Here is a 14,270-nt window from a genome sequence, read left to right as displayed (position 1 = left end):
CACACGCACACACACACACACGCACACACACACACACACGAGACACACACACACACACACACACGCACGCACGCACACACACACACGAGACACACACACAAACACACACGCACACACACACACACACACACGCACGCACGCACGCACACACACACACACACACACGAGACACACACACACACACACACACACACACACACACACACACACGAGACACACACACAAACGCACACGCACGCACACACGGAGCCACACACACAAACGCGCGCGCGCACACACACATACACACACGCACGCACACACGGACACACACACACACACAAACGCGCACACACACGCACATGCATACACACACGCGGAGACACACACACACACACACACACACACACAAACACGCACATGCACACACACACACACACACACACACACACACAAGTCTGAGATCGGGTTGGAACCGGGGGACTGATGTCCGACCGTCCTCACAGATAACCGGTGCATGGACAGAAGGTTTGTGCCGGTGCGTTCGAAGCGCCTGGTGGCGCTGGCCAGCTTCCCGGGGGCCGGGAACACTTGGGGCCGCCATCTGATGGAGCTCACCACGGGATACTACACCGGCAGCTACTACTTTGACGGCTCACTCTACAACAAAGGTAAGATCCTCGCCAAAGTGGCGGGCAAACCAGCGACACTCCTCCCAGCGGGACAGGCGGCATCTCTGGAGACAAGGAACGGGTAACGCTCTGGGTCGAGACCCTTCTTGAGACTGATGTCAGGGGAGTCTGAAGAAGGGTCTCTCCCGGGAAAACCGCACCCATTCCTTCTCTCCAGAGACGCTGCCTGCCCCACTGAGTTACTCCAGCATTTTGTGTCTGTCTTCGATTCAAACCAGCGTCTGCAGTTCCTTCCTACACATTCGGATGAGAGGAGATCTTATCGAAACGTATAAGATTATTAAGGGGTTGGACACGTTAGAGGCAGGAAACATGTTCCCAATGTTGGGGGAGTCCAGAACCAGGGGCCACAGTTTAAGAATATGGGGTAGGCCATTTAGAACGGAGATGAGGAAAAACTTTTTCAGTCGGAGAGTTGTGAATCTGTGGAATTCTCTGCCTCAGAAGGCAGTGGAGGCCAATTCTCTGAATGCATTCAAGAGAGAGCTGGATAGAGCTCTTAAGGATAGCGGAGTCAGGGGGTATGGGGAGAAGGCAGGAACGGGGTACTGATTGGGAATGATCAGCCATGATCACATTGAATGGCGGTGCTGGCTGGAAGGGCCGAATGGCCTCCTCCTGCACCTATTGTCTATTGTCTATTAGTGGTGGATGTACAGATTAGTTTAGTAATAGTTTCATAAATTCATAGGTTCTAGGAACAAAACTAGACCATTCGGCCCATCAAGCCCACTTCGCCATTCATTCAGTGCAGTTCAGTTTATTGTCACGTGTACCGAGGTACAGTGAAAAGCTTTTGTTGCGTGCTAACCAGTCAGCGGAAAGACAATACGTGATTACAATCGAGCCGTCCACAGTGTACAGATACATGATAAGGGAATGACGTTTAGTGCAAGGTAAAGCCAGCAAAGTCCGATCAAGGATAGTCCGAGGGTCACCAATGTGGTAGATAGTAGTTCAGCACTGCTCTCTGGTTGTGGTAGAATGGTTCAGTTGCCTGATAACAGCCGGGAAGAAACTGCCCCTGAATCTGGAGGTGTGCGTTTACACCCTTCCATACATCCACTCTATCCGGGCCTTTCACTATTCTGTACGTTTCAATGAGGTCCCCCCTCATCCTTCTAAACACCAGTGAGTACAGGCCCAGTGCTGACAAACGCTCATCATAGGTTAACCCACTCATTCCTGGGATCGTTCTTGTAAACCTCCTCTGGACCCTCTCCAGAGCCAGCACATCCTTCCTCAGATATTTTATAACCTTATTCATAAGGTTAATAATAATAAAAATAATAAACATAGAACTGTTGTACAGCGTGGTTGGCATGGAGTCGGTGGGCCGAAGGGCCTGTTTCCACCAAAGATCGACACAAAATGCTGGAGTAACTCAGCGGGAATGGGCAGTGTCTCTGGAGAGAAGGAACGGGCGACGTTTCGGGCCGAGACCCTTCTTCAGACTGAGAGTCAGGGGAGGGGGAGATGCAGAGGTAAGGAAGTGTGAGGTGTGAGCAGGAGACATCAAAGAGGGTGGAGATCAAGGAAAATGTAGAATAGATGAATGTTAGGTGGGAGAAGGTGAGAACAATGCAAACGGAGATAAAAATGTAATCGGGGACAGTCAGGCTGGTGGGGGAACTGGGAAGGGGGAGGGGGTGGAGAGAGAGGGAAAGCAAGGGTCACTTGAAGTTAGAGAATTCAACGTTCATCCTAATCAGAATTACCTTTATTGTCATCCAAAGAAAACAAGTCTTTTGGACGAGATTCAGTCGCCCACAGTCCAACAGTAAGAGCAATAAAATAAGCAATTACACACACAACCACAAACCAACACAACACACAAAAAAAAGAAACATCCATCACAGTGAGTCTCCTCCAGTCCCCTCCTCAGTGTGATGGAAGGCCAGAATGTCTTCTCTCTTCCCCTGCCGTCTTCTCCCGCGGTCAGGCTGTCGGAGTTGCCACGTTCCAGGCCGCGCCGGACGGTGAAAGGTCCGCTGGGGTGTGAGCTGCCCAAGCGAAATATGAGGTGCTGTTCCTCCAATTTGCGCTGGGCCTCACTGTGTCTGGGCATATTGCATTCTGTATCTCTAACGTCTAAAGGATGATCACAGCTCGGCGCGGACTCGGTAGGCCGACGGTGTGTAGGAAGGAACTGCAGATGCTGCTATAAACTGTAGAAAGACACAAAATGCTGGAGCAACTCAGCGGGACAGGCAGCATCTCTGGAGGGAAAGAATGGGTTGACGTTTCGGGTCGAGAAGAAGGTCGGAAGAAGGGTCTCGACCCGGAAACGTCACCCACCCCGTTTCTCCAGAGATGCTGCCTTGACCCGCTGAGTTACTCCAGCACTCTGTGAAACGTCACCTGTCCACGTTCTCCACAGATGCTGCCTTCCCCAGCTGAGTTACTCCAGCATTTTGTGTCTACCTTCAGTGGGGGCGATGGGCCTGTTTCTTCGCTGCATCCCTCAAGCTAGGCTGTAGAGAAATTCTCCATAATCCTGAGATAAATGAACCCTGAAGGGCTCTCTGCGGATGTCAGCGTTACTTAAGGGGGACGGAGTGGAAGGGCTGCGTTCTCGGCTTCGGTGAGAAAGCACCAGGTTCGATGGAGGATGCCCAGAACGTTATCTGCTTTGAACTGCAAGTAATGAATTCATCCGACTGGCTGCCCTGTAAATCATGTAAAGAGGCTGCTTCCATTGGACCGAAGGGGAGAGGTGTCTGTGAGCATTGTTCACTTCTCCCTGCAGTACTCATCCGGTACAATACGGATTCCTCAAGCACTTTTGTCACGTCAATAAGGCGGGAATAATCACCGAATGAAAGGCAGAAGGGATCGAGGGGGGAAGCAAATAATAGTTAACATGGGAATAGACAATAGGTGCAGGAGGAGGCCATTCGGCCCTTCGAGCCAGCACCGCCATTCAATGTGATCATGGCTGATCATTCTCAATCAGTACCCCGTTCCTGCCTTCTCCCCATACCCCCTGACTCCGCTATCCTTAAGAGCTCTATCTAGCTCTCTCTTGAATGCATTCAGAGAATTGGCCTCCACTGCCTTCTGAGGCAGAGAATTCCACAGATTCACAACTCTCTGACTGAGAAAGTTTTTCCTCATCTCCGTTCTAAACTGGGTGATGTTAACTTCACGGGAGCTTGCAGGCTTCAACCACCACTGCTTAGGCACGATCAATGTGCACCAGGGCCCGACACACAACGCTGGAGTAACTCAGCGGGACAGGCAGCATCCCCGGAGAGAAGGAATGGGCGACATTTTCGGGCCGAGGCTCTTCTTCAGACCAGCGGGCACTGCCTCGAGAAAAATAGGATGCACCTTTAGTAAAGGAGGTGAGGAAGAACTTGTTTTGCCAGAGGGTGGTGAATCTGTGGAATCCGTCGGCACAGATGAACTGAGATGAGGAACAACTTTTTCAGTCAGAGAGTTGTGATTCTGTGGAATTCTCTGCCTCAGAAGGCAGTGGAGGCCAATTCTCTGAATGCATTCAAGAGAGAGCTAGATAGAGCTCTTAAGGATAGCGGAGTCAGGGGGTACGGGGAGAAGGCAGGAACGGGGTACCGATTGAGAATGATCAGCCATGATCACATTGAATGGCGGTGCTGGCTCGAAGGGCCGAATGGCCTCCTCCTGCACCTATTGTCTATTGTCTATTGTAATGTGGATTGGCCAAAGGGCCTCATTCGGCTACAGATGTCTTCAGGTCTGATATCTCTCCTTCAGACTGGTCAGGGGTGAAGGGAAGTGAGAGACACAGACGGCGATGTGGAGAGAGAAAGAACACACGATTGAAAGATACGCAAAAAAGTGAGGACGATAAAGGACATAGGCCGTTGTCAGCTGTGTGTTGGGTGAGAACGAGAAGCTGGTGCGACTTGGGTGGGGGAGGGACGGAGAGAGAGGGAATGCCGAGGTTACTTGAAGTTAGAGAAGTCAATGTTCATACCACTGGGGTGTGAGATGCCCAAGCGAAATATGAGGTGCTGTTCCTCCAGGACAGAGAGGTCAGTGTGGGGATGGGAAGGACAAATTCATCGGACTGAGAGTGAGGGGAGAGTGAGTCTAGAGACGTGGAAAGCAACAGGTTAAAGGAGATAGAAGATCAAGGAAAATGTAGAATCATCATGATCATATCATATCATATATCTACAGCCGGAAACAGGCCTTTTCGGCCCTCCAAGTCCGTGCCGCCCAGTGATCCCCGTACATTAACACTATCCTACACCCACTAGGGACAATTTTTTTATTTTTTTATTTATTTATTTATTTTACATTTGCCCAGCCAATTAACCTACATACCTGTACGTCTTTGGAGTGTGGGAGGAAACCGAAGATCTCGGAGAAAACCCACGCAGGTCACGGGGAGAACGTACAAACTCCTTACAGTGCAGCACCCGTAGTCAGGATCGAACCTGAGTCTCCGGCGCTGCATTCGCTGTAAAGCAGCAACTCTACCGCTGCGCTACCGTGCCGCCCTGATTACGTTGTACTGATCGCCTGTCTGGTAGCCACCTTCCTCTCAGCGCTCAATGGCCTGTCTGTGTCTATCTTCGGTGTAAACCAGCATCTGCAGTTCCTTCCTGCACAATGCGTACCAGGGCTTCGCTTCCTGAAGTCGATCACCGTCTCCTTTGTCTCGCTGCTGGCATTGAGGGAAAGGTCGACAGAAAACGCCAGAGTAACTCAGCGGGACAGGCAGCATCTCCCGAGAGAAGGAAGGAATGGGCGACGTTTCGGGTCGAGACCCTTCTTTAATAGACAATAGACAATAGACAATAGGTGCAGGAGGAGGCCATTCGGCCCTTCGAGCCAGCACCACCATTCAATGTGATCACGGCCGATCATTCTCAATCAGTACCCCGTTCCTGCCTTCTCCCCATACCCCCTGACTCCGCTATCCTTAAGAGCTCTATCTAGCTCTCTCTTGAATGCATTCAGAGAATTGGCCTCCTGAGGCAGAGAATTCCACAGATTCACAACTCTCTGACTGAAAAAGTTTTTCCTCATCTCAGTTCTAAATGGCCTACCCCTTATTCTTAAACTGTGTGGCCCCTTGTTCTGGACTCCCCCAACATTGGGAACATGTTTCCTGCCTCTAACGTGTCCAACCCCTTAATAATCTTATACGTTTCGATAAGATCCCCTCTCATCCTTCTAAATTCCAGTGTATACAAGCCTGAGAGTGTATACAGACTGAGAGTCGGGGTTGAGGGGGGAACGAGAGATTTCAACAGTGAGGGTTGGAAGGGACTGCTGAGGCTGGTTTAAATCGAAGGCAGACACAAAATGCTGGAGTAACTCAGCGGGTCAGGCAGCGTCTCCGGAGAGAAGGAACGGGCGACGTTTCGGGTCGAGACCCTTCTTCAGACTGAGAGAAAGGTTGTTGTCTCGACACCTGGTTACCAGGTTCTCAGCTCCTTGCTGTACCCTATCCCATCGGTATTCCATATCCGGCCCACTACGCCGGAGTCGACTGTGGATTTGTAAATTGAGTTGTGTTTGTACGTGGCTGTGCAAGGAGTAAAGACGGGGGCTGGGAACACAGCCTTGCGGACCACCAGTGCTGAGGATTATCGTGGAGGATGATTTGTCCACTATCTTCACTGATTGGGGTCCGTTGGTCAGGTAGTCGAGGGTCCACATGCAGAGATGAATGCTGAACCCAAGTTCCGCGAATTTGCAGATGAGCTTGGATGTTTAGGTTTAGTTTAGTTTAGTTTAGTTTAGTTTAGTTTAGTTTAGTTTAGTTTAGTTTAGTTTAGAGCTACAGAACGGTAACAGGACCTTCGTGTATGTGTGTGTGCGTGTGTGTGTGCATGTGTGCGTGCGTGTGCGTGTGCATGTGTGTGTGTGTGTCTATTTCAGTGTGTGTGTTTGTGTATCTGTGTCTGTGACTGTGTCAGTGTGTATGTGTATATGTGCCTGTGTGTGTGCATGTGTGTGTGTGTGACTATCAGTGTGTGTGTGTGTCTGTGGTCATGTGTGGCTGTGTCAGTGTGTATGTGTGTATGTGTGTGACTTTCAGTGTGTGTGTGCGCGTGTGTGTATGTGTGTGTGCGTATATGTGTGTGTGCATGTGTGTGTGCGCGTGTGAGTGTGTATACGTATTTGTGTGTGTGTGTTTCTGTATATGTGTTTGTGTGTGCGCGCGTGTGTGTGTGGCCGTATGTGTGTGTGCATATGTGTTTGTTTGTGCGTGTTTATCTGTGTATATGTGTGTGCGTGTGTGTGCCTGTGTGTGTTTGTGTGCGTGCGTGTTTGTGTGTGTGTGTGTGTGTGTGTGTCTGGCTGTGCGTGTGTGCGCGTGTGTGCGTGTGCGCGTGTGTGCGTGTGTGCGTGTATGCGTGTGCGAGCGTGTGTGTGTATACGTATTTGTGTGCGTGTGTTTCTGTATATGTGTTTGTGTGTGCGCGCGTGTGTGTGTGTGCATATGTGTTTGTGTGTGTTTGTCCGTGTATATATGTGTGTGTGTGTGTGTGTGCGTGCGTGCGTGCGTGTGTGTGTGTGTGCATGCGTGTTTGTGCGTGTGTGTGCGTGTGTGTGTCTGGGAGCGTGTGTGCGTGTGTGAGAGAGAGAGAGAGAGAGAGAGCCAGCTGCCTCATAATTATCGTATTTCAATGCAAATAGGTATAATTTACAGGTTAAGTGGCTGTGGTTTATCGCCTGTCAAGTGGTCCGTGGTTATTTATTGAGCGGCACAATCGCGCCTACATAAAAGGCTCTTTTCAGCTGAGCTTCATTAATAACTAAACCAGGCTCTGCTCTAATTCATCAGGAGATAAGGAAATAGTCCTGGTGAAGTGTTGATGGTGTAAATCACTCCATCAACTTCGCAGCAGATGGTTTCTGCAGATGTTGGCTCGATATCGCTATTGCCCAATGGTCCTTTTACTGTCAGGTGTACCAAAGGCACAGTCATAAGGTCACAAGTGATAGGAGCAGAATTAGGCCATTCGGCCCATCAAGTCTACTCTGCCATTCAATCATGGCTGATCTATCTCTCCCTCCCAACCCCCCATTCTCCTGCCTTCTACCCGTAACCCCTGACAACCGTACTAATCAAGAATCAGTCTACCTCTGCCTTTCCTAAGTTCAAAAAAAGATAGGAGCAGAATTGGGCCACTCGGCCCTTCAGGTCTACTCCTCCATTCAATCATGGCTGATCTATCTCTTCCTCCGAACCCCATTCTCCCGCCTTCTCCCATATTCCTCCCACGTCCCAAAGACTTGAATGAATAAGTCTATTGGCCAAGTATAGGCAGATACAAGGAATGTGCCTTGGTGCCCCGCTCACAAATGACAACACAAACACACAGTTAACAATGAAGAATAAAGCATAACCACATCAAAACAATAAGGATACAACATTATAGTCTAAACATGTGGGTGAAAATAAACCAGAGCAACAAAGAGACCACAGACTTTGGTTGTTGAGTAGAGCTACCACTCGTGGACAAAAGCTGCTTTTATGTCCGGCTGTGGCTGCTTTGACAGTCCGGAGTCGCCTTCCAGAGGGAAGTGCTTCGAAGAGTTTGTGGCCAGGGTGAGAGGGGTCAGAGATGATCTTGCCCGCTCGCTTCCTGGCCCTTGCAGTGTACAGTTCGTCAATGGGGGGGGAAGGTTGCAGCCAACAACCTTCTCAGCTGTGCGAACGATCCCTTGCAGCCTCCGGATGTCGTGCTTGGTGGCTGAGCCAAACCAGACCACGATGGAGAAGGTGAGGACGGACTCAATGATAGCAGTATAGAATTGGACCATCATTGCCTGTGGCAGATTGTGTTTCCTCAGTTGCTGCAGGAAGTACATCCTCTGTTGGGCCTTTTTGACTGTGGAGTCGATGGTGGCCACCCATTTAAGGTCCCTGGAGATGATGGTTCCAAGGAACTTAAATGTTTACGTGTTTGTATGTTAATTGGTCTCTGTACAATTACCCCCAGTGTTATTCGAACAGGTACCTGGATAGGAAAGGTCAAGAACCTGCCGATGAATGTGTAGGAAGGAACTGCAGACGCTGGTTTAAAATGCTGGAGTAACTCAGCGGGACAGGCAGCATCTCTGGAGAGAAGGAATGGGTGACGTTTCGGGTCGAGACCCTTCGTCATCTCTGCCTTAAAAATATCCACTGACTTGGCCTCCACAGTCTTCTTCTGTGGCAATGAATCCCACAGATTCACTGCCCTTTTCATTTTTTTTTTCATTTAGAGATACAGCACGGAAACAGGCCCTTCGGCCCACCGAGTCCACGCCGCCCAGTGATCCCCGCACATTATTCTACACACACTAGGGACAATTTTTACATTTACCCAGTCAATTAATCTACATACCTGTACGTCTTTGGAGTGTGGGAGGAAACCGAAGATCTCGGAGAAAACGCACGCAAGTCACGGGGAGAACGTACAAACTCCGTACAGACGGCGCCCGTAGTCAGGATCGAACCTGAGTCTCCGACGCTGCATTCGCTGTAAGGCAGCAACTCTACCACTGCGCCACCGTGCCGCCACCTCTGACTAAAGTCAGTGTACTGACAGTGTAATGCGCAGGATTCTGTCTCAATCCCTCGACAAACATTTCCGTCTGAAGAAGGGTCTCGACCTGAAACGTCACCCATTCCTTCTCTCCAGAGATGCTGCCTGACCTGCTGAGTTACTCCGGCATTTTGCGTCTATCCGTAGTTTTGCTTAGTTTACTTTAGTTTAGAGGTAGAGCGTGGCGACAGGCCCTTCGGCCCACCCAGTCCGTGCCGACCATCGATCGCCGCGCACGCCAGTTGTACTTTATCGCAGTTTCTCATCCGCTCCCTGCACACTAGGGGGCAATGTACGGAGGGCCAATTAACCTACAAACCCACACGTCTTTGGAGCGTGGGAGGAAACCGGAGCGCCCAGACGAAACCCACGAGGGTCACGGGGAGAATTTAGTTTAATTTAGATTAGTTTAGTTTAATTTAGTTTAATTTAGGTTAGTTTAGTTTTGTTTAGTGTAGTTTCATTTCGTTCACTCTAGTCTAGAGATGCAGCATGAAACAGGCCCTTCAGCCCATCAAACCCACGCCGACCACCTGTATACTAATTCTATGCTATCCCGGTTTCACATCGTACACACTAGGGGTAATTTACCTGGGCCAATTAGTTTAGTTTGGTTTAGAGGTTCAGTGTGGGAACAGGCCCTTCGGCCCACCGAGTCCGCGCCGACCAGCGATCCCCGCGCACAATCACTACCCTACACACACTAGGGACAATTTGCAACTGTTCTTGAAGCCAATTAACCTACAAACCTGCGCGTCTTTGGAGCGTGGGAGCACCCGGAGCATCCGGAGAAAACCCTCGCAGGTCACGGGGAGAACGTGCAAACTCCGTACAGACAGCGCCCGTTGTCAGGATCGAACCCGGGTATCTGGCGCTGTGAGACGGCAGCTCTACCCGCTGCGCCACCGTGCCGCACCAGTGCAGACACAGCCTACAGCGGTGGAGGCCGGCCCTGCAACGTCGCCATGACAACGGGGCCTTCACAGTCAGGTCAAGAACCCTGCACTTACAACAGCTGGGACTTGAAAATGGTGCCAAATCTAGATGCTGCCTGACCCGTTGAGTTACTCCAGCACTTTGTACCTTTTTTGTGTATCAACCAGCATCTGCAGTTTAGTTTAGTTGATATCTTTCCATATAACCATATAACCATATAACAACTACAGCATGGAAACAGGCCTGTCCGGCCCTACCAGTCCACGCCGACCATTCTCCCTGACCTAGTCTCATCTACCTGCACTCAGACCATAACCCTCCAATCCCCTCCTATCCATATACCTATCCAATTTACTCTTAAATAATAAAATCGAGCCAGCCTCCACCACTTCCACCGGAAGCCCATTCCATACAGCCACAACCCTCTGAGTAAAGAAGTTACCCCTCATGTTACCCCTAAACTTTTGTCCCTCAATTCTGAAGCTATGTCCCCTTGTTGGAATCTTCCCCACTCTCAAAGGGAAAAGCCTACCCACGTCAACTCTGTCCGTCCCTCTCAAAATTTAAAAAACCTCTATCAAGTCCCCCCTCAACCTTCTACGCTCCAAAGAATAAAGACCCAACCTGTTCAACCTCTCTCTGTAGCCTAAGTGCTGAAACCCAGGCAACATTCTAGTAAATCTCCTCTGTACCCTTTCCATTTTGTCGACATCCTTCCTTTGTCTCGCCCCCCCTAACATCAGTCTGAAGAAGGGTCTCGACCCGAAACGTCACCCGTTCCCTCTCTCCTGAGATGCTGCCTGACCCGCTGAGTTACTCCAGCATTTTGTGAAATAGTTTAGTTTAGAGTTTCAGTGCGGAAACAGGCCCTTCGGCCCACCGAGTCCGGGCCGACCAGCGGTCCCCACACACAAACACTATCCAACATACAACAGGGAGTATTTACAATTTTACCGAAGCCGATCAACCTACAAAACCTGCACGTCTTTGGAGCGTGGGGGTAAACCGAAGATCTCGGAGAAAACCCACGCAGGTCATGGGGAGAACGTACAAACCCCGTACAGACAGCGCCCGTATTCGGGATCGAACCCGGGTCTCCGGCGCTGCGCCACCATGCCAGTTTTGTTCGTGTGGGGCACCTTAGTCCCAGTGATGGCGGCTGATGTGCTGGGAAGCCAATTGCTGGGAGCGATCAATGATGTGCCCTGACAATTTATTGCCGGAGTTTATTCATGAAAATTCAGCAGCTTATATACTTAACGATGGCAAAGCTGCCTACCCCTGGAAGATAATTGCTTAGACTGTTGGAATTTATCCCCTCATTATCACATTTAAGCCGAGGAATTTTTCACTTTTCAGAAGCAGTCAAAATTACTCATGCAAACACTACGCAACCCGACAGAAAGCTTTCTTAAACAAATTTCAGTAATATCCAATTAGTTGCAGTGCGCAACACCATTTATCGTTGTTGCCGAGATATTCCAGTCCCCCTTTAATAGTTGTTGTTTATCCTCGGTCGTTTACCGGTGGCAAAGACATCAGCTGCCAAGACATTCGCCCCACCTGCCCGCGTTTGGCCCATTTCCCCTCCAAACCTGTCCCAATCCATGTGCCGGTCCAACTGTTTCTTAAACGTTGGGATAGACAATAGAAAATAGACAATGGGTGCAGGAGTAGGCCATTCGGCCCTTCGAGCCAGCACCGCCATTCAATGTGATCATGGCTGATCATTCTCAATCAGTACCCCGTTCCTGCTTTCTCCCCATACCCCCTCACTCCGCTATCCTTAAGAGCTCTATCTAGCTCTCTCTTGAATGCATTCAGAGACTTGGCCTCCACTGCCTTCTGAGGCAGAGAATTCCACAGATTCACAACTCTCTGACTGAAAAAGTTTTTCCTCATCTCCGTTCTAAATGGCCTACCCCTTATTCTTAAACTGTGGCCCCTGGTTCTGAACTCCCCCAACATTGGGAACATGTTTCCTGCCTCTAACGTGTCCAACCCCGTAATAATCTTATACGTTTCGATAAGATCCCCTCTGGATAGTCCCAGCCTCAACCCTACCCTGCCCCACCGTGGGCGGTCATGGTGGCGCAGCGGTAGAGTTGCTGCCTCACAGCGAATGCAGCGCCGGAGACCCGGGTTCCATCCCGACTATGGGTCCTTGTCTGTACGGAGTTTGTACGTTCTCCCCCGTGACCTGCCTGGGTTTTCTCCGTGATCTTCGGTTTCCTCCCACACTCCAAAGACGCGCACGTTTCAGGTTAATTGGCTTGGTATAAATGTAAACAATCTTCCCGAGTGTAAGATAGTGTTAGTGTGCGGGGATCGCTGGTTGCTGCGGACTCGATGGGCCGAAGGGCCTGTGACCGTAAACTAAACTAAACTAAACTAAAATGATTGAACCATCGAACCATAAGGCCACACGGTCATAGGTGATAGGAGCAGAATGAGGCCATTCGGCCCATCAAGTCTACTCCGCCATTCAATCGTAGCTGATCTATCTCTCCCTCCTAACCCCATTCTCCTGCCTTCTCCCCGTAACCCCTGACACCCGCACTGATCAAGAATCTGCTCCTATCTCGGCCTTCAAATATATCCGCTGACTTGGCCCCCAAGGCCTTCCGCGGCAAAGAATTCTCTCCCTCCCCCCCCCCTATGTCCTCCTGCCTTGTCCCCCCTTGAGAGGAGATCTTATCGAAACGTTTAGATGAGAGGAGATGTTATCGAAACGTATAAGATTATTAAGGGGTTGGACACGTTAGAGGCAGGAAACATGTTCCCAATGTTGGGGGAGTCCAGAACAAGGGGCCAAACAGTTTAAGAATAAGGGGTGGGCCATTTAGAACTGAGATGAGGAAAAACTTTTTCAGTCAGAGAGTTGTGAATCTGTGGAATTCTCTGCCTCAGAAGGCAGTGGAGGCCAATTCTCTGAATGCATTCAAGAGAGAGCTAGATAGAGCTCTTAAGGATAGTGGAGTCAGGGGGTATGGGGAGAAGGCAGGAACGGGGTACTGATTGAGAATGATCAGCCATGATCACATTGAATGGTGGTGCTGGCTCGAAGGGCCGAATGGCCTCCTCCTGCACCTATTGTCTATTGTCTATTGTCTATTGTCCATTGACCAGTGAATCTCCTCCCTGCCCCGTTCTCCTGCCTTGATCCCCCCCTGACCGGTGAATCGTCGCGATCGGCTGCTGAGGGTGCCATGCTGATCTCCCCTTTGTTCCCCCTTCCGCAGGCTTCAAGGGGGAGCGGGACCACTGGCGGAGCGGCCGCCTGATCTGCATCAAGACCCACGAGAGCGGCAAGAAGGAGATCGAGTCGTTCGACGCCGCCATCTTGCTCATCCGCAACCCCTACAAAGCCCTGATGGCCGAGTTTAACCGCAAATATGGCGGCCACATCGGCTTCGCCTCAGAAGCCCACTGGAAGGGGAGAGGTAAGGACCACACGGCCTGTTGCTTCCCGCAAGAAAACTTACTGAGACATATAGGATTATTAAAGGGGTTGGACACGTTAGAGGCAGGGAACACGTTCCCAATGTTGGGGGAGTCCAGATCTAGGGGCCACAGTTTAAGAATAAGGGGTCGGCCATTTAGAACGGAGATGAGGAAAAACTTTTTCAGTCAGAGAGTTGTAAATGTGTGGAAGCTCTCCGCCTCAGAAGGCAGTGGAGGCCAATTCTCTGAATGCATTCAAGACAATAGACAATAGACAATAGGTGCAGTAGGCCATTCGGCCCTTCGAGCCAGCACCGCCATTCAATGTGATCATGGCTGATCATTCTCAATCAGTACCCCGTTCCTGCCTTCTCCCCATACCCCCTGACTCCGCTATCCTTAAGAGCTCTATCTAGCTCTCTCTTGAATGCATTCAGAGAATTTAGAACGGAGATGAGGAAGAACTTTTTCAGTCAGAGAGTGGTGAAGGTGTGGAATTCTCTGCCTCAGAAGGCAGTGGAGGGCAGTTCGTTGGATGCTTTCAAGAGAGAGCTGGATAGAGCTCAAGGATAGCGGAGTGAGGGGGTATGGGGAGAAGGCAGGAACGGGGTACTGATTGAGAGTGATCAGCCATGATCGCATTGAATGGCGGTGCTGGCTCGAAGGGCTGAATGGCCTC

At 50.3% G+C, this 14,270-nt stretch overlaps 1 protein-coding gene across 1 annotated transcript in view; it reads left to right on the top strand.

Annotated features, from left to right (window-relative positions):
- Nucleotides 1-14,270, top strand: part of wscd2 (WSC domain containing 2) — a 67,614-nt gene that overhangs the window by 40,628 nt on the left and 12,716 nt on the right. Inside the window, exons 6-7 of the mRNA XM_078421061.1 lie at nucleotides 486-650; nucleotides 13,390-13,590. Coding sequence (XP_078277187.1) covers nucleotides 486-650; nucleotides 13,390-13,590 — 366 coding nt within the window. The remainder of the gene's footprint in view (nucleotides 1-485; nucleotides 651-13,389; nucleotides 13,591-14,270) is intronic.

This window comes from Rhinoraja longicauda, chromosome 25 (genome assembly GCF_053455715.1).
Source record: "Rhinoraja longicauda isolate Sanriku21f chromosome 25, sRhiLon1.1, whole genome shotgun sequence".
Classification (NCBI taxonomy): Eukaryota; Metazoa; Chordata; class Chondrichthyes; order Rajiformes; family Arhynchobatidae; genus Rhinoraja; species Rhinoraja longicauda.
The sequence above is the reverse complement of the archived record's forward strand: the minus strand, read 5'-3'. Positions and strand labels throughout refer to the sequence as shown.